Source organism: Amblyomma maculatum, chromosome 10 (assembly GCF_055883805.1).
Source record: "Amblyomma maculatum isolate TAMU_Amacu chromosome 10, ASM5588380v1, whole genome shotgun sequence".
Classification (NCBI taxonomy): Eukaryota; Metazoa; Arthropoda; class Arachnida; order Ixodida; family Ixodidae; genus Amblyomma; species Amblyomma maculatum.
The window spans coordinates 54,382,780-54,403,790 of NC_139353.1; the positions used below are offsets into that span (position 1 = coordinate 54,382,780).

A 21,011-nucleotide genomic window follows, 5' to 3' on the forward strand; every position below is an offset into this window, starting at 1 on the left:
ATAATGCCCCATATGTTACAACATAATGTACAAACGGCATGGTAGAGCAATGAGCATTGCGCTTGTTCATAATAAGGTAGCTTTCTTATAGTCTAGACATCACACTTGGCCCCACCTAACGAACACAAATGAGACTTCTGCGGTCACTGAAAACGCCCGTGTAGCACAGATACTTCAACCTTTCTTGAAACCTTAATGCAGGTCGAATTCAGTGAGGATCGAAAATGTTTCTGCGACACAGTTGTAAACCTCAGTTCATTTACAATACTTAGCTGGGCCGGTCCGTGGTGTCACTCTCTCCGACAACTAAACATAGCATGTGCTACAAAGCTGAAAACGTGAGTAAACAGTGTTTCTCTTTCGATTTTTTGCATTTTATTCTTTATAGTAGCACGGAGCCTGCGCCAGACCTCGCAAAATCTGAGGCGAAATTCGATGTGACAAAGGCAACCCCCCCGTGTCCAAGGGACATATTTGGGAGAATTAGAAACGACTTGAGTCATGCATCGCACAGGGAGCATCACTGCTTTCCCAGTCAGGATGTAGTCCTAATTCCTTATCGTCGTCATTGTAAGTAGGCAGAACACAGCCGCGGTCGCCTCGCTCTTTTTGTGTTTAGGGCCCTATACTAGTTATTCTTCGGCAGGCAGTTCAAGAATAGTGATTAGCTGCTCGCATGGCTTACATCTGTGATGAGTATTGCGCGTGTTTTGCTAACTGCGTTGTGGGGTGAAAAGAAGAGGCCGGAAAATTCGCAAACGTGCTCTTCTTGACGTTCCTGTAATGAATGCACGCGTGATGACTTCCAGAGAAACGCATAAATAGGTATAGTACTTGCGCTCGTGAGATTCATCTTCGCAAATGTCCTCCTTGCCCGCTCTTCAGCGATGTCTGCTTCTTCTTCGGGGAAGCGTGATTCTTTTGCCTCGACGGTAGGGTGCTCTGAGCAGCGTCACCTGGAGAAGCATTGTCAAAATGATTAAGAGCGCATTTAAAGCCTGCAGTTCCCGTCGCTTCTATGGCGCATTGGACTAACACTGCATATCTCAGCAGCGAAACATCTCTTCAAATCCTCTGAATGCACTTGTTTTTTAAATTCACAGCACTGAACTAGATTGATCACATTTTTTAATTTGGTGTGTTTCCCTTTATCCTGCATCATGTTATGTTTTTTTTTTTTTTAAGTTTTTAATAGCCGCTAAACCAGTCGTGAATAGAGCCAGGAGGTGACAGTATGGCAAAGGTTACATTATGCAATTACCTTCATGGTAATCTTTTCCTGCCTTCAGTGAGTGTACGTTACCTTTAGGTTGCGTTCAGAGGCACCTCTAAGCAACAACCGCCGTAAACTCACGGAGAGACAACCAGTGAGGATAAATAAGTTATGGGACCCTATCGTTGAGAGAATAGAATTACGCTTGTGGACATGACGAGGCGCCTGAGTGGATTTTGGATTTGGATTAGGACATGTGACGTCTCTTTTCCAATGAGTGGTCCTTAGAAAAAAGTATTAAGCAAAAGCTTATGGCTAAATTTAAGTAGACAACGCGAAAACATGAGACTACTCCATAGATGTCTGAAAACCTCAAGCACAACAGATACAGATATAAAAGACGCGACGGTGTCGAGGTCATTTTTAAGGCGTAGGTTACGCGCAGTTACCGATCTTTCAGTGATTTCTTTCAAAACTGACACTCCAAGTAGTAAAGGAGGATACTTATAGCCATTGCTAACGCTGTATGACGCGAAGGTGTCCATGGTATTTTGAAAGGCGAAGTCCCAGGATGCGAGCCCTATGGGCAGTCACGTTGAGAAAAGGAAGGCACGGGACTGGAAGGCTGTGTGTCAATGTTGTATATTGGTGGGGACTTGTAGCGGTAAAAATGAAGTACTATATGTGCGTAGAAGTGAAGCATCATAAGAACCGAGCGCCACAGCTCTTCGCACCCCACATGGGAAGAAGAATAAGAGGGCGGCGCAGAAGCTCCTGATGTCTAGGCACGGTCAAGGATATATGAAACATGCCGACCAAGCTGATGAAGAGAGTAGTCAACCATTCCGCGTGAAAAGCTTCCGCAACTGTCCCGGCTGAATTAAGTAGGTCGGTAACTACCTGTGCCAGTGAACAATGGCGATGAGAATGCAGACTCCCTTCCAGGTCCAAACGTTGTGCAACAATTAGCACGCCTTTCATTTAGCTGCTATTATCCGCCAAGCTTTTTTACTGTCTGGGGTTACGGAGCAGCCTACCGGCCACAGACAAAGAGGGAAGACAAATAGTATATGAACCGACGTGTAAGAATATTTTTTGTACAGTTTCGAAAATCTCTAAAGTAATGAATTCAAAAGAGATATTTCAGGAACTCTCTGAAGCGATGAACGCCATATCATAAGGCTAATTATCGTGAACTCGCTAGTTAGTTTTTAAGTCACTAAGTCCGGTTGTTATTGCAAATAAGGAGATTGAAGACGGGAGCAAGGTGAATCCACGTTAGTCATTGAAACTACGGGAAAGTAATTTCCAAAAGTCCTGTGATAAATGCTATTCCGGCTGTTTCTTTTTTTCTGGAAAAATCGCGACTAAGTGTAGGCTTGCAGGAAATTTGTTGCAGACGCAATGTTCATTGGTGACGTCTTGCAGTGACTGAGGCGCCCAGTCCGGTTTGTCAGAGATAAGGCGCCACGTAATGCAAAATAGTTTGCTTCGCAGCTTGCTCCATTGAACAGCCCAGTCATTACCATCTTCATAGGGATTATTTTTATGAGCTACGGAATGAAATGAATTGCATAAACGATACCCCACAGTGGAGCAGGCAGATTGAAGTTTTGTGCCATAGTTGTTATAGTCACTAGTGACAACACGTAAGCAACGAACACAGGTTTTCAAACTTGTCAAATAACGGGTAGTTTGGTTTTAAAAACTGACTTGTAGCATCGTATTATTGACGGCTTCTTATTAAGCGTAGTGTCACTAACTACCGACCTGCGCTAATAAAAATGTGAATAAGAAAGGCTCAGTTAGATAATTGTATAGTTAGAAGAGTTGCAGTAAAAAGTAATAACGAAGGTTGAGACAGATTCTGTCCGTTATCAAGCTATCAAGCCTCCGGGTCCACGGGATGAAGTGAACGAAAGGTGAATTTTTACATTATTTACAACCATGGTACAAGGCAAAGCGATGTTGGCACGGAGACCGAAAGCTACTGGCTACTAGCGACTGTCTTCACACAGGGATAGCCAGGAAGGCTCCGCCCCGTACGCCCCAGGCGAGCAGCACTGTACTTGACAACGCGTATTGCCGTTCCCCAAAAACTCCAGCAATAAAGTTTGCAGTCGCGTCACTAAAATATAAAACTCAACCTTAAATTTTGTTCGAGCATAAAGCGCAGTACAGAAACTGGAATGCACTTTAATAAAATACTTTTCTGGATTAAAATACACACAGTAAGAGCTTAATACATCAGTGGCATCCATCGTGCCATCTTTGGTACGTTGAATAAGGTGAACCTATTTATCGGCGCGGCGTAATTCCGTTAGAACAGTTAAAAGCGAGTTAAACAGCGATTGTTGTTGAGAGGTGTCTCTGAACGCAACCTAAAGGTAAATACACTCATTGAGGGCAGAAATTGATTACGATTACAGTAATTGTATAGTGTAACCGTTGTCATACCGTCACATCCTGGCTGTGTTCGCGTCTAGGTTTGTTGCTATTCAGACGCGGGTGCCCGACGGGGTGAGTCACTGGATACGTACCAGGCCATTACCACGTATTAAAAAGAGCTCAGGGCTAGCCTTCCTCCTCCGCACGCTTCGCTCAACAGAGAACAGACTACCGCATGGCGGCGACTGCAAACGCGGTCGTAGCCGCACCCGGGGATGTATGCAAAAATCTTTTTAGACTTAGTAAACCCGTACTGCCAACTCTGCGGCGAGTCTGCCACCTTAGAGCATATAATCTGGGACTCCGAGGAGGATCCGCTTCCGGAAGATCTAGTACCATCTCCCTCACTGGAAAACTGGGACGCTGTTCTCGCCAGCCAGGACCCAGACGTCCAGTCCCTGGCCTCGGCAAGAGCGCAAGAGGTCGCTGACAGACTTTGACTGCCGGCCACCTGGAGCAGCTGAATGCAGCCCAAGGCAAAAACAATCTAAATCGCTGACGAATAAGGTTTTTGCTCTCTCTCTTGCCTCCATAAAATGTCCACCCCAGCTCATTGACTTCCACTCAACAGTTGCTGTATAACCTCCTAGCGGGGGAGGGGGGGGTGGAGGTCGCAGTCTCTCAGCGAAGTTGTTGCAGTCACTGGTTCTTTATATGACTCCTTTTACACCAATAGGAGTCGCAAAATGGCAGAAAATAGTCAAACTGTCGTGATTCCCATCGTCCAACTCCCTTTCTTTTAAGAGTGCAGCATCTTCCAATAATCCTCAATCAATCACACATGTTCTGTGCACAGAATCTTGCCGACAAAGCTTAGTAAGCCTTTTGCCCTAATAAACAAAAATGTGCTAACTACAGATGTCTGCAGGAAACACTAGATGCAATTGCCTGGCTACAAGGTACGAATAAAGAAGCAAATCTTGAAGATTAATACGATTTGTCTTTGTGCTGCCCGCATAATCCTGTGTGGAAGAGAAGGAAGAAGTCGGTCACCGCGAGCTGCGTGTAATCTGCTCCGGAAGGTCCAGGTCCAGTATTGAGGTGAGCACCGGATCCTTTCTGTTGTGGCGTCTGCTTACAAATTTAATGCGTAGAACATGGGCCCACAGTTCTCAAGAAGGCGATACAGGAGAAAGTCAGCGGCTGTTGAGCCGCCGCTAAATCATATTAACGCGAGTTGTTTGCGATCTTTTCATAGCGAGGTTAAGCTGTACTGGGTATAGAAATACTCTAGGTAGATTCTAGGCTGCCGGTACCCTTAGGCTGAGGCTAATTACATTTGTACACAGAATATCATCTCATGGATGGCCCCACTGGAACATTGCCACAAGTTAACCTTAGTGTTAGGCTGCTGCCCCAAGGTCTTGCTACTGAATAACGCCTGCGGCTGTCGCGTTTTGATGGATTTCAAATGCAAAGACCCCCGGTGACTTCGCGGAGCCATATCTCTGCTGTTGGAGCCCTGCATTATGGCGTGCTTCTCAGCTCATTCCTAGGTTTGTGACGTTGTGGATTCCACGTTGCCATAATATACGATGACTTCAGGCTGGAATCTACATACAAGCGGCTCGCAAATACCGAAAAACTTGACTTTGCTCTGTCATTAGGCGTGACCTGCCAATCAGGGACGTGCCACGGAGCATGGGTTGCCCATTTTTGTTTATTGGCGCAATGTTTATACAGTGCCAAGAAAGAACGTTTTTTATCGTTGAATCCCATGTCCTTTTCTGCGGCCAGTTGTACCCTATCCTAGTATATATTGTATCGTATCGAACGTGGCACGAGCCACGCGTCGAAAAAGCGCGTGACGTAAACAATGTTCGTTGCACGCACAGGAAGCACACCCTCTCCCAGTTGCGGTATATAGCGATTGATGAATAAGCCTGCGTCTGGTTGTTCCCATTGCTCACGGCTTGCCATGTCCTGTCTGCGTTCCTCGACGATACATGGTGTCAGAAGTGGCATCACAGTCGACGCCCTGCCTTGGTAAATCGAAGATGTTTTCATTGCAATGGACTTATTGAAGCCATCGGGTTCGCTTAGGACTGATGGAGAAATTGCGAAGACAAGCAGGCAGTTCAAATGATGCTTGTCGTCGTCAATTACTTCAGCAAGTTTATGCCGTCATTAACGCAGAGGACAACGCTTCTCAGAAGTCTTATCAAGCAAAATGCTCTCTTTGACTGGACGTGAAATCACGCACAAGAATGGAAGCAGCTTGCGACAGTCTAAGTAAAGAGCCTCTACTAGCCGTGTCCGACCCGACAAAAGCAACTAAAGTGTCTTTTGACGCGTCACAAAATGGAATCGGCGCCGCGCTGTTGCAGGGCCACGGTAACGCACGGAAGCCGGTTGCGTACGCTTCACGTGCCCTTACGGAACCTGAGCAGCGTTACTCGCAAATTAATAAGGAGGCAATGGCTGTGGTACATGGTTGTGAAAAGTTCGATCACTTGGTATACAGTCGTGCGGTGATTGCTGAAACGGATCATCATCCTTTGATAGCTATATCGCAGAAGGCTATTGGGGACATGCCCCTGAAGTTACAGCGGTTCTTTCTGCGCTTCCTTCGCTATGACGTACAATTGAAATTCATTCCAGGCAAAGAACGTTTTCTGGCTGACATGCTGTCGCGGGCAACAACCGGGTCGAGCACAATCAACGTCGTAAACAACGACATTAAAGTACAGGCAGTAAGAGTTGTTTCTTCCCTCGTCACCGACAGTACCTGGAGGAGGTTAGCCAAGGAAACTAACCGCAACGGTGAACTAAAGCAAGAACTCACGAACTTGGAGGCAGAAAGAGCGCTTACAGACCGATAGAAGTCACTTGAAGGAGAGCTTTCCCAAGTGAAGGGGGTCTTGTTAAAGGAGTCCAAAGCGATAATTCCAAACAGTTTCAGAACAGAAATGCTGGAAAGAATTCATCAAGGACAACTGGGCGTCACCAAATGCAAACAAAGGGCAAGGCGCCTCGTATTCTGGCCGGGGATCAACTCGGACATAGAAGCTTTCGCCCAAGCATGCTCTGTATGCAAGATGTATGCTTACCGAGAGCCTCCAGAACTCTTGATGTTGCGCCCAAAGCCTGAAGACCCATGGTATCGTGTCGGTAATGACGTCTTTCAGCATGGTGGATGGGCCTACCTGTGCGTCTACGATGCTTTATATAACTTTCCGGAAGTTGAGTTGCTCAAGGACACGTCCTCAAAAGCCGTTATTAAAGCAACAAATGCGATTTTTGTTAGGTATGGTATGCCAGCTGACCTCTGCTCGGACAATGGCCCACAATTTGCTAGCCACGATTTTTCATCTTCTGCCCGCATTTACGATTTCATCCATATCACTTCCAGTCCGACTTACCCCCAATCCAATGGTCTGGCAGAAACGGGGATTGAAATATTTAAACGAATTTTAAAGAAAACTAGTGCATTGAACCAAGAATTTTGGCTGGGTCTCCTTGCATATAGGTCTATATATTTGGAATTCGGGCTATCACCTGGTGAAGTGCTATAAGGGAGGAGATTACGAACAACATTGCCTGATTTGCGGCAGCGCCCGGTTCACAATGTGCAGAAGCGTCGACAGACAGGTCGTTCTAGCCGACAACTTCCAACGCTCAACCCTGGAGACATTGTTAGCGTCGAGAAAGGGGCATGGGCCACTAAAGCACAGGTCTCTAAATTTTCAAGGTATCCGTGATCGTACGAAGTCATTGCAAAAAACGGAACAATCCTACGTCGCAATCGACAGCACCTACTGCAAACAAAGGAGTTTTTTCGAAGAAGCTCTTGGGACATCGGTTCCGATGCCAGCCAGGAAGGTGATCAAAGTTCCACTTCAGCACCATGCAGCTACAATGACGCAGAGCATCCGACAACTCCTGAAAACAGACATACCACACACAACGTTCCCGTCAGCGTCCCCCAGCATAATCAACCTTCACCTTCTCCAAGAAGGTCATCGAGGGCCGCAACAGAGGTTGACTTATAACCGGAACTTTGAACAAGGGCCATAGCCTGCGGTCTCTTCTACAGTGTGATGTGTGTGATTTCTTTAGTAAACAAGGGATGATGTGGCACGATCCACACGTCGATAAAGCGAGTGACGTCAACAAGGTGCGTTCCACGTACAGGAAGCACACCCTCTCCCAGTTGCGGTACATAAGCGATTAATGAATAAACCTGCGTCTGGTTGTTTCCCTTGCTCACGGCCTGCCATGTCCTGTCTGCGTTCCTCAACGATACATATGTAACGTTTTGTCGACTACGATGGCAGCTGTTAGAGCGATAACCAACGCTTTTCTTAGCATCCGACAGTGCCTGCAGAACCCCCTCACAGCTTATCGTCGTGCATCTCGTTTGCCGAACACATCGTAACAACGGCGATGATGAACTACGACGAAGAGCACCAAATTATATTAGCAGGCATGCCGATACTTAAAACCACGTGGTGGACAATTAACACTTGTTATTTGGGTATTAGGTGCATATTTTGTGGTAACAATTTTGCTCACAACAAGGCTGACACCGAAAGCGCGTCGTCCTATGTGCCTTCAGTAAATTGCTGCTAAAGGCCTCGTACTCACACAAGCACTCACGAACACCTTTGGTATTTCATTTAATTAGACGACTGTGGCGGAAAACATTCTGAATCCTCGCTGCATGTTCTAATAGAAAGGAGTGAAAATAGTGCCGGTCCTACGACTCCCACTTTGCCATTCTACAAACACCGCTTTGTACGATGCCCACAGTAGTGCTAATTTTCTCTCCTCACCCGCATTCGTAAAGTGTATGGAACCGGTTAGGGCCCACCCGCGGGGGTGCAGTGCGTGCCGAAGTACCCGGGTTAGATCCCGACCACCGGTGGCTGCGTTTAATGGAGGCGAAACAAAGTGGCGCCCGTGTGCTGTGCGATGTAGGTGCATGCTAAAGATCTCCAGGTGGTCGAAATTACTCCGGAGCCCTCCACTCTGGCGCCTCTTTCTCTCTTTTGTCTTTCACTCTCACCTTCCTCTTTTTCCTTATGGTGCTGTTCAGGTGTCCGCAGAACAAGTTACCCGGGTACGAACCCGACCTCGGCGGCTGCGTTTCGATAGAGGCGAAACGAAGAGGCGTCCGTGTGCTGTGCGATGTCAGCGCACGTTAAAGATCCCCAGGTGGTCGAAATTACTCCGTAGCCCTCCACTACGGCTCCCCTTTCTCTCTTTCCACTTTCAGTCCCACCTTCATCCCTTCCCTTACGGCGCGGTTCAGGTGTCCACATAGCAAGTGTGACAGATACTGCGCCTTTCCCTTCCTATGAACCAATTATTATTATTATTATAATCCGCAGAACAAGTGTGGCAGATAGTGCACCTTTCCTTTCCTGCGAACCAACTATTATTATTATGAAACAGGTTAGAATATGGCGAAAACTTTTTCTTAACAACTATGCACCAAAATATTTGGAAGAGCTAAATGACTTAGCACAGCATCAAACCTGACATTCTATTCAACCGGCTCTTTTGTTACAGCACGGCAGTGATTGATTTTGAGTTCATTGGTGGGACTTAGAAAGGCCCAGCCACTGCCTAACTTTCTGCGGGCATCTCAGTCATGCTGTCAGCAAAAGGGACGAAAGGGGGAGTAAAAGCTGGAAAAGGATAAAGTTGCCGGCGGGCATATGGCTGCATAATAATTCCGACTGGACAGATCATTTTATAACGAGAAGTGACATTGTGCTGCACAGGTGCGACTTTTGCGTTTCGCAACCAGCGAAACCTGGTATCAAAGTGGGATTATCAATCTGGCAGCAGTGAGAACTGAGCCCATGCGCGGTGTATAAGGCCAAGATAATGATGGAGAACCCGCATTGTGACTCCTGCGAGATACGCACATCTTCCACGCTAATTTCCCGCTCTTTGAGTTCCTTAAAATGCAGCGTATTTCTTTTACAGCCTTTACTCCTCCCGTTCCTCGCTAGGACGACGAGCTCTACCATATCAGCTTCTACCTGCACTCCGGTCTACCGCTCTCTTGTTCAAGGATGTATCACGTCGCAGAGGCATTCGGAGTGTTCGATAGGCGCCGTCCCATCTTCCAGATATCCTTCGACGACTACATCGGGACAATCAATGGTCTCTTCAATTTCCTTGAACTGGTAAGGCTTTCTCTGCAGAACCTATTGTTTCATCACTTAGCGTGCTTTAGTTGCAGCCAGCAGGCAGGAAACCATTTTAGCCTATACTTGCATAGAGTGAGTTCTGAAATGGCGTTTGTTTGGAAGAACAATTACTGGCTGCGGCCAAGTTGATAAGTCGACTTGACATTATTTCACCACATAGAATCCCGGTTTGGGTTTGGAGTAGTTGTAATTAGCTTTATAACCCATATTGCCGAATCGACACAGAAGCACAAATGCAGAGAGAACATGCGTTTTTTTTTTCGGAAAACGATTTGCAAGTTATCTCCTGTACCATGTACATCAGCGTCAATCTTGACTTTTTTTTTGCGCGGATCAACGCAAATCATACGGTACGGTTTACAGAAACTTAGCCATGAGCAGTGGGAGGCGAAGCTGGCTCACACAGAGCTCCCCCTTCAACGCCAGCTGATCGGTCAGGTCTGGATGGCTATATTCGCCAAAGGTGTCCCGGACCTGGCTGAACAACCCGCGTAATTACTTTTTATAAATAAAATTTATTCTCTCTCTCTCGGCAAAAAGCATTGAGCACATTGAATAGAAAGTCGTGGGAAAGGCGCCGATCCGGTGACTTTCTTGGAGTTTCCGCTCTTTTTCTATTTCATTTGATTTGATATAGGTAGGAGGTTTAACACCCAAATCTACTATGGTTATAAGGGACAGCATATGTTATGGTGGTTTCGCTTTCATCGCTAGAGGCTGCCGCGGTCTCTCGCGCGTTCGATGGGTTCAGCGGTCAAACCTCTAACCACTAAGCCATCGCAGTAGGGGTTTGTGCTTTGATTATACATAATGCCAAGCACAAAGCAATGCCTCTGGAAGACCTAGAAGGCTTACTACGGCTCGTAGGAACACACTGCTGCAGTCTCTCTCCTCCACTGATAATCAGTGGTCTCAACTCGAGAGCAGTGGAGTCAAGAAGTTGCTTTCTTATGTGAAGCTGAAAACAAAAATAAATTGGCTTGGGCTTAGCTTTGGTTAAGCCTGGTAGGTTGCGAAAGCAATACATATTGGCAGTGCCTTAGCACGGTTTGTGGCTCTTCACTGGCGAATGAACACGTGGATACAGAGTCAGCTTCGCAGTTCAAAGCATCCATCATGCTTCAGTCTGGATTATCGTCAGATGAGCAGGATTCACGAGAAGATAAACGCGTCCGCCTAGCTGCATCTTGAGCACGCCGTCGAGCGAGATGTTGTTCATCTCGCCTAGCAGCAGCGAGGCGACGCATCTTCTCTTGCCGAGGAATGGCGACTAACTTGTTGTTGTTGTGGTTGTAGGAAGAAGGAAAAGAAAATGCATGGGCCTGCTACTGGCTCTGTAGCTGAGCCACCTCCGCTGCCTCGTGCAGACAGGAGAAAGTAGAAAAAAGTGGGAAGGCTCATGGCCATGAACTGGGGTAAAGGGGAGTAGACAGAATCTTCATTGTTTGCACAGGTCGTCACTCAAATCATATTGCTCTGACCAGGCCACTAAGGGAGCCATACTCGGCAAATATCATCTGTGTGTTAGCATCAGTTTCTAGAAGGGAAAAGAAAGACGCGCGCCGCAACAGCCGTCGTCCACCACCTTAGCGGTGGCGGGTGCAATGACGGCCTACAACAGATAATTTGGCGGCTCACTAGCCCCCACCACAAGTGGCGTTGATCTACCGTCCCAGCCCCGCAGGGCCAGGAACAGCCACCCATTACCACCTCTACCACTGACTTCGGTGAACGCGAGTATATAAACACGGCTCCGCCACCTATCTCTTTATTGTGACGTCAAAGCGAGCACAGCGCCTCCAACAGAAGGAACGCAATGCGCCGCGTGCTTACACGTGGCTACCGGCCGCCGCTATGCGACGACTCGACTTGCTAGCCCGTCTCTCGCTCCTGGTATGACGTCAGAGGCCTAGCGCGCAGCGCCTCTAGCGGGAGGAGGGTGGCGCGCCATGGCTACCGGCCGTCGCTACGGGACTACTCGACTTGGTAGCCCGTCTCTTACCCTAGTATGACGTCAGAGGTCGTTCTAAAGATCAAACGGGACTACCGGCCGCCGCTACGCGAAAGGCCGTTCATGAGCGTAGTACTGCTTTTGCAATAATAAATCGTTGGCCAATTGAGTCAATAAAAGAGCAAGAAAAGAAAAATTTATAAAGGCAAATTATACCTTGGTAATATTTCGTGAGAATATGGTGACCTTACCGTTCGCCCATGTTTTGGCTTTGAATGACGTGACTTTTGCACCCTTTTCCTTGCTGGTGTTCATTAACATATTATTGAGACCTTACAAAACAAACGTAAATGAAGCGTTTCAGGGGTAAAGAATTGTGAAATGAAAAAATTAGAGGGTCTCTTAGATGCCTCTTAAGAGGAGAATGTCGAAAACCTACCTTTCCTATCCCATAATTTGCCTTCCATCGTTAGCCTCTTGTCGGCATTCGTTGCAGCGCTACATACAAATATAATTGGTTTAAAGGAAAGTACACCGTGAAGGAAAGGAATGACGTTGTATCTATCACACTTGGACGGTACAATCGCTCCTGTCGCGTGGCGCTCCTTGGCGCGCGTTCAAGTGTAACATTGCAGATGGAAGGGACGCATCTCGCCTCGGCCAATCAGATCGCTGCAAAAGCGGGACACACTTTGTCTACGACAGCATGAGCCATTAATGGTTTTCGCCCTAATAACAACCCTGATTACATGGATTTATTAAGGCGAAAGCCTTTAATGGCTCATGCTGTCGTGGACAAAGTCTCTCCTGCTTTTGCGTTGTCCTGATTGGCCGAGGCGGGTTGCGTCCCTGCCGTCTGCAAATGCAGGTCCTTGTGGCAGTTCCTGGCCCTACGGGGTTGGAACGGTGGGTCAACGCCGCTCGCGGCGGGGGCTAGCCAGCCACCGAATTTTGATCTGTTGTAGGCCGTCATTGCACCCGCCACCGCTTCGGTGATGCTGGTCGACGGTCGTTGTTGCGGTGCGCGTCTTTCTCTCCCTCTTTCTTTTCTCTGTTCTCTATTTTCTCTTCTGTCTGCACGAGGCAGCGGAGGTGGCTCAGCTACAGAGCCAATACCAGGCCCGTGCATTTTCTTTTCCTTCTTCTTACAGCCACAACAACAACAACCACACTTGAAAGCGCGCCAAGGAAGGCTACGCGACAGGAGCGATGGTGTACCATCCAAACAGACTTGCCGGAGAAAGTGTGGTAGATACTCCGCCTTCCCTTTCCTGTGAACCAATTATAATTATATGTAGCACTGCAACGAATCCCGATAAGAACTATGCGAGGCAAATTATAGGATAGAAAGGGTAGGCTTTCGCCATTCTCCTCTTAAGAGACATCTAAGAGACCCTCTAATTTTTTGCACTGTACTCACATATAACCAAAGCAAACTTATAAGGGAGCTGGCCTTAAAGCGAAGCTGAAAAAAAGCGTTTAGAACATTTTAAGAGATGCATGCATTAGAATGTATGAAACTTGAGGATTAAGCTCCCGAAGTGGTTTTGCGCTGCTCTTTTTTAGACATCATGCATAAGCTCTTCCGAGATCACTGCAAAATCTGCCCTGAAGAAATGCATAAGCCTGAGCGTGCTGTGTTGTCCTCGAGATTTATCAGCGAGATTCCGCGAGTGACAGATACTGCGGCTTCCCTTTCTTAAAAACAATTTAGGGGTGGTGCAGTGGTAAGACGCCCGACTACTGTGCCGGTGGAGTACACGGGTTTGATCCCGTCCGCGGCGGCTGCGTTTCGATGGAGGCGAAACGAAGAGACATCCGTGTGCTGCGCGATGTCAGCGCAGGTTAAAGGTCCCCAGGTGGTCGAAATTACTCCATTCCTCCACTTCGGTTGCTCATTCTATCTTTTCACTTTCACTCCAACCTTCCTCTCCTACAGCGCGGACCAATGTCCGCAGAAACAAGTGTGACAGATACTTCGCCTTTCCCTTCCTGTCAACCAATTATTATTATTATTATTATTATTATTATTATTATTATTATTATTATAATGATTAATATTATTATTAATATAACCGGTGAACACTGACTCGTTCAACAGTGCTGACTGTATTCGACAAGGAGCATGCGATGTACCGTGGGCAGCAGCAGTTCGTTTATTACCTCACCTCACACATTCCCACCCATTTGTGCGTGCAAGTCACGCCCTTCCCGCTCGTTCACATTCAAACATTTCAAATTTCTCGCCACCGGAAGTCAAGCCAACATCAGTGGAAGTCAAGTACCACGTCAGCGCCTTTGGACGTCGACATTGCCCCTTCCGCCTATTTCGACGTCTGACTGATTGAATTGGCTCTAATTACTTACCTAATTAGCCCACATTAACAATTTTGCCAATTGCAAATCTCTCATTAACACTCTATGCGATGATACCATTCTTTTCCGATATACAAGTAGTTCATCTTTTATAAATCCGAGAGTCATGCCCACGCGACACCCGTCTACATAACCAAACAATGTTTACTCATTAATAATTATTACTGTCGCGACAACTTAGGCTTCTTCTCACAGCAGCGAAGCAATGCGGAGAACCATAACGATGGCATCATTGTCGGAGACATTTCCAGTTTACCCTGCTCTCATCCTGTTCCTCTCCTGAGTCGCCCGATGCCACCAAGCAGCGACTCACGGCATTTACCTTCGTTAGCTTCGGTTTTCTTTGTCAGCATTGGCTCACGCAACGTAAAAGAAGCAGTATCTCTCACACTTCGTCTGTGGACACCTGACCGCGCCGTAAGGGAAGATGATTTTGGTTTGGTTTGGTTTGTGGGGTTTAACGTCCCAAAGCGACTCAGGCTATGAGAGACGCCGTAGTGGAGGACTCCGTAAATTTCGACCGCCTGGGGTTCTTTAACGTGCACTGACATCGCACAGCACACGGGCACCTTGCTTTTCGCCACCATCGAAAAGCGGCCGCTGAGGCCGGGATTCGATCCCGCGTCCTTGGGCACAGTAGTCGAGCGCCGTAACCACTGCACCACCTCGGCGGGGCTTAAGCCGGGAATTAAATTCGAAAAGCAAAGTGCCCTAGTCGAGGGCTATGGTGTATTCAGACCACCACGGAATCTGACGTGCACTGACATTGCACAGCATACAGATGCCTCTTAGTTTAGCCTCCTTCAAAACGCAGTCGTTCACAGTTGGATTCAAACCGGGACACTCAGGCACAGTAGTCGCGAATCTTAACCACTGCACCACCGTAGCGGGGCTACTCAGTATATGTTTATGGTTTTGAAATGCATCACATCTGCAGATAACATCATCATCAACGTGACGACTGCCCACCATGGGCTGCGGAGAACGGTGAATGATTAAACAGCTTTGTTTAAATAACGATAATGTGGTTAATTTAAATGCTTGCACAATACTACTTGGCGTGATTTACCATCAGTCTTTGCTGATTCGACTCATTTAAATTAGTTGATTTCTAAATCCGTTTCAGCTACCTTTATTGCTTGTATATACTGATTTCTCGATAAAGAGCTGTGATTGCACAAATTATCTAATGCACAGAAATAATTAGCTTCCTCTTTATTTGCTGTATGGCTCATTGCACCGAGCATGTACACAACAGATTTCCATTTCGTAGCATAGATGGTCCTCTGGTTCATGACGCATCACGTAGATAATGTGCCGATGCTTCTGCAGAGTGTCCGCCTGTACAAACAATAATTTCAGCTGCCAGGTAATTTCTTATTGCTAATATGAAATTTGAGTCAGATGTTTAGCAATCCAATCCAGTCTATATTGGAAAAATGACACTGGCGATAACGGACAGTGTACTCAACGAATACTGTGCATATGGCAGGTGTGCATTTACAACTAAAACACTTCCAGGAAACCTTGCAAATATTTTACCTTGAGTTGAATATATTGTGGTAGAAGAAAGTCTGAATATGTCAGGAATACCCCACACGTGCAAAGCGGATCGAGTAAAAGAAACTGACACTAAGTTGCGTTTGCAAGTTTCATTGGATAATAAAGGGAAGGCTCATCTGGCAATAATTGATGGCTCCAAGCAAAAACACTTGTCACCGCAGTGTGGAGGCTGGATGCTGTACTTCATGCTGGGAAATCCCGAGACCACTTCGCAGCGCTTTCTGGGAGGCACAGCGTACACATATTCCTTCAACGGCCTTTTAGTGATTTTCTCAAGCTTCCTGAGCGCCACCTCCGCCTACTACCTAACGGGCACCTTCTACGTAAGTACATGCTTACCTCCACATCTCTGGGTAGGAAGAACAATCGGACAAAGAAAGAAAAGGGGCACGTAGCTCCGCCGCTTTGTGGTAATATCTCCTGTCGAACGGCAGTGCTCGACTAATAAAACACCTGCATGTCCTTGCGCCCATATTATGGTAGGGAGGCGAGCACAAGCATTGGCCAGTCAAAATATGTGGTGAGAGGGGTTTTTAACAAATGTAGGAGATATTTGCCTGATAGTGATCCAGACATGGTACTACTGATGAAAGGGATAAAGAAGCGAAATAAATTAGAAGGACGCTTAAGTCTTTTCTCCAGGGCAGGCGAAGCTTGAGACTTTTGAACACTGCCTTTTATTTGGCCAAATCTTTATATTTGTTGCTTATGCTGGATTCCGGGGAAATGAAAAAGCTGTATCTGCCAACTTCTCAGTGAACATGTGTACCGCGTAGTAAGAGAAGGGACATCATCTGATCTATAGGCCTCCATTTTTTTACCCCATTTCGAACACGTCTGAAAAAAAGATGCGACAAACCCGGAGCCGAAACTGGAACGGGGAGGGGGGGGGGGGCGGCTTTGGCTTTTCGGCACAGCGAGTTGTGCACTCACTCTCTCAAGTATAAAAAGGATGCAGTAAAATTCCTATATTATACTCGCGCGCACAAACACACTAGCACACAATTCAGTTTCAGTCTCCATCAAACCTGTGACCGAACAGACTGCAAGCTATGCCTTCTGGCTAGATAAAAAGGAATGTTGTGTATAAATGTTTTTAGGACTGAGATTAATGCCATGCTTTGTTACTTCGAAGGCCGATTTGCCACCCTATTTTCTTCACCTTTTCTGCCCAAGGCGGTTGCAAGAGCTCTTTGCTTGTTAACACAGCTTTTGAGACATCGTTCTCCGGCACCAAAGCAGGCATATTGAATGCCTAAAAGTAGAAATGTTATGACGGTTCCCAGAATTAGCCTCGCACGCGCTTTGCATCAGAACACCATCGGGTTGTGCGGAAAGTGACAGTACAGTACTCGAGAGTGTGAAGAGAAAACGGGCAAAGGAGGAAAGGTTGCTAACCGCCTTTATAAAACAAATAATGTACACACTATGAACATTCAACTATGCCGCATATGACAGTGGACATAACTGCAAGCGTTCTTGGCAGCAAACGTCCGATGTCTTTGAAACAAATCATGAATTTTTGTCTGCAGATCGGGAACTAGTGTTTTACACGATGCATTTTAATTTTACATACTTCGGATACCGAGGGGACTTCCCATACCTTTGGAATAGATTGATTGTGGTCATGGCGTGCATAGAGTAGCGATGCATCAAAATGCACGGACCGAATGGGATATTATCGACCTTTATTAGCCTATAACAATTAGGGCAAAATTAAAGGTCAATAAGTCTCCTCCTAGAGATGAGCTACTGTATTTGCTAAAGTGCAAAAATTATGCCACATGTTCTGTGAAGTCACGCTTGCTACTTTCATAAAATATTCTCCTGATAGCTTTTGAACCCATCCTATCGATCAGCTAAATTGAATGGTGAAGTTCATTCAAACTTTATGTACATCGGTACTGAACTGAATAATTTTTCGAGCAGTACTCACAAAAATGCGTTAAGCCAACTACAGTTTTCATGCCGATTCGTTTTCATCTTGTCCTAGAAGGAGTTTACATAACCGCCGAAGGCATACTCTGCCTTTGAGGAAACTAAAAATAAGAAAAGCCAAACAGCCGACCTTGTTACGAATAATTTTCTTAAACGGTACTACGAGATAACTTCTTTCCATCTTCGCAGCACTTTAAAAGACCCCCATTTTCAGTTTCAGTTTAAAAATTATGTAGGGTCATGACATTGCCACACATTATCTCTGGCGAAAAGTTAAAAGCTTGATATGACCGGTCTTAAGGGTTAGCGAGCACGCGATATAACAGGATCCAACACCTAGTAGCCCACATTGTATCAACTATTCTCAATTGGTCAAATTCTTTGTAATATTTAAGAACCATTTCTGACAATATATCAACAAAGGTACAGCTATTATCTCAAACTTATCACTGTTCTGGCCAAAGATAACTTGTACAGATAGATGCAGATTTGCTGGACTTTTCAAAGACTTTGGTTGTGGAGCTAATTCCTTGCTGGTCGAAAGACTAAAACAAATAAGGATAGCCATGCAGCTTTTCGGTGGGTTACAAGCTCGTTTACATTATTGCAAAGTTGTTGAATGAAAAATAATTAGGTCTCATTGCTAATTTGTTCTTCCCGACGTAACAAGAGCTTCAATGATGGGACGTCTTTGTTGCTCATATACATCATCGCCACTTTGCGGGGGTGATGGTGTGAAGCGTTCACTAGAAGAAGCAAACACACTCCGAAAGCTGTCAGGACAAGATGGAGAAGATGATTCATAGAACGTTGTCCCGGAAACTCGGCTATGATCGGGGCTAACACTATCTGGCCCACTCTCGCTGGCTTTGACAAACCCACATGATGTGTCACTGACAGCCGCTGTTTCAGCAAGCCGGAGTCAGAAAGAGCCTATAATTGTTGGAGGAGGCAAACAGTGGTCGATAGCCGGAGAGAGGCTCACATTGCACGTCCTGGTGTGGTGAAAAGTAGGTGGTCAGTGTAGAGACGCAAATATAACACTGGGAGCGCCACGGATGTTTTGGCTCCCAGGGCCGCGAGGTTCGAGGGTTCAGCATGCGCTAGCTTTTTAGCGCATTCGAAGAAAATGTGTGATGCGCTGTCACCTTGAAAGGCCGTGGTCAGCTCTTCAATCACACCATTGCGCACCAGTGCTCAAGATCGTCATGAATTGTGGCGTCAAATCTGGCGAATATTGGAACATTTGAAATGCGTCCCAATTTGGATGCCTTCATCCGCATTTTAACTCCTTATATGCGACAGGGCTGAATATCAGCCACGGCATGAGAGAGGCTGTTCCTGGTGACTAGAAAGTGCTAAACATCTTCAGCAAACTGGGTTTAAAACGACCAACCTTGCCACCTTCGGACATGCGCAAATTCAGTGTGGCTACGTCCCTGGCCTTTCATGCCCATTTCCCTAGGCAACTGAGCTCTTTGAGAAAGAGTCTGTCCCGCCGTCCATTACGAGAATCTGAAGTCTCCAAAACCACTTAGTTTACCTTGTCCACGAAATTATCCCCCGTGGAAAGGGCCTCCTCTTGTTTCTCTAAGCGTAGCATTCTTCTGGCCCAAATAGCTTGTTGGTGAACAATATGGCCCGGTCCAAGCGGTGATATTTGCAAACCAGTTGGTAGTGAATTAGCCAAAGTTCAGCATTGTCATCGGTTGGGCCGAAAATGCCATAGACTTATGCTGATGCAGCGAGTGACCCGTGCCTGATTTTAGAGGCCTCAAGTGACAGCCGTTTCGGTGGTGTGCGAATGATTATAGGTCTTCGCTAGCAATTGCGTTTTGGCCGTGCGGGCAGCATCCCTTCCTTCTTGTTTATATAAAGTTGTTAGCACCCCTATCTGGCAAAGCGTCTCTTCCGTCGATGTCATTGGGGTACATAATAACCCCGCACGCACGCTCCATCAAGTTGTTCACATGGGATTATTTACATGAGGAGCTGGGAAAAATTGAGTACGCTCATGCTTCTCCTTGAGCCTTAAACACTGCCTTTTCATTTCGCGAACTTTAACATGATAGCCTTAAAAGCTTCGTTCACCGCAAACCCGGCATCGGTGTCTGGCCTTGATATTGTGAGCAAAAAACAAGAGTGTGGTGCTAGTAGGCATGGTGCCAGCTGACAGCTGATACGGCTGCGAGCAGATTGGCCATAGGATTGCCTGATGTTACGTTTGGCAGAGAGCGGCCAATTCGGGTCTCTCCTATGGGAGGGTGACATCAGAATGCCTGCACCATCAGGCAATAAATAAAGATACGACTCCTTCACTCTTACGGGGCGCTTCGTAGCATTACCAACAATGCTTGCGTCCCATGCCGGCTTGACAGCAGAGTGGGGCTAATGAATGCAACATGCCAGTCTAAAAGACCTCACACCTTTATTATGAATCTCATGGCCAGCGGGCGAGGCCATTGAAAGCAGTTGTCTAGAATGGGGTGCAATGTACAGGCTAAGCTTTTTTGCACATAATCCATATAATTGTTTTACAATAACTGAGTGTTAATTTCTTCGCCTTTGTTCTCATGCACTTGTTTTCTTCATTGCAGTACGTCCTTTTCCACGGGACAGCTGCCATGATGTACATATTCACCTGCATTATGATCGTCCGAGATTCTAAAGAAGTGGGCGGGCCTCCGGTAAGGAATTCGCTGTTGTTCCATATGCCACCGTTACCGCCAATAACAGCTTGTGGATAAGCAATGGGCTCAGAACATTGTATCCTATGTATTTTGACATCTTTCAGATAATACTCAAAAATATATTTAGCCAGATGGCATTTTTAAGTGTATCAGCTCACCTTAAATGTATAGAACGAGTCGAACCAAGTACTCTGCATGTCTATTGCATTCTGCAAGGTGCAAAAATGAGCAAACAACAACAATTGCTGTATTTTACACCGTTGGCCACATTTATTGTAATGTGCCTGAGAGTCTTAGTACTATACACCTTATCGACGTACCGAATGCTGTTTGCAGGTGGTGGGCCTCATGACGGGAGGCGTACACTCCTTCCATTGCGCCTACGCCACGTACAAGAATTACTACGAGAAATGATAATGGGTCAGCGAGCGTCGCTACAGGCACAGGGCCAAGTTCAAATGCCCACTTCATCGCTTAACTTCACGTTTTCTGTTGAATAAATAGCATATCTCACGCCTCATTCTTGATTGGCTCTTCGCGACACCAAGAGAGAAGGTTTTTGTTTCAACGATTTATTATTTTCCTCATGTGCGTTCAGTTGACAGTGTTCTCCAAAGCAAGACGTAACAAACTATAAGCGGCAATGCAATGCGAGCCCAAAAAAGAAA

The 21,011-nt window shown here is 46.4% G+C and overlaps 2 protein-coding genes across 2 annotated transcripts in view; one reads left to right on the forward strand and one right to left on the reverse strand.

Annotated features, from left to right (window-relative positions):
• Positions 1-6,760, reverse strand: part of LOC146176487 (uncharacterized) — a 32,292-nt gene extending 25,532 nt beyond the window's left edge. Inside the window, exon 1 of the mRNA XM_084581307.1 lies at positions 6,712-6,760. Within this exon, the coding sequence (XP_084437433.1) occupies positions 6,712-6,760 (49 nt within the window). The remainder of the gene's footprint in view (positions 1-6,711) is intronic.
• Positions 6,761-9,687: 2,927 nt separating this feature from the next.
• LOC146176488 (uncharacterized) lies at positions 9,688-20,757 on the forward strand. The gene is made up of 4 exons (XM_084580975.1): positions 9,688-9,801; positions 15,877-16,038; positions 20,251-20,340; positions 20,680-20,757. The coding sequence occupies exons 1-4, from the start codon at positions 9,688-9,690 to the stop codon at positions 20,755-20,757; spliced, it is 444 nt and encodes a 147-aa protein (XP_084437101.1).
• Positions 20,758-21,011: the final 254 nt, after the last annotated feature.

Excerpts from the sequence above, each read along its gene's own strand:
- LOC146176488 (XM_084580975.1), top strand. The coding sequence starts at position 9,688 with ATGTATCACGTCGCAGAGGCATTCGGAGTGTTCGATAGGCGCCGTCCC. Across the intron at positions 9,802-15,876 it reads TCTTCAATTTCCTTGAACTG|TGTGGAGGCTGGATGCTGTA; the intron begins GTAAGGCTTTCT and ends TTGTCACCGCAG. Across the intron at positions 20,341-20,679 it reads AAGAAGTGGGCGGGCCTCCG|GTGGTGGGCCTCATGACGGG; the intron begins GTAAGGAATTCG and ends TGCTGTTTGCAG.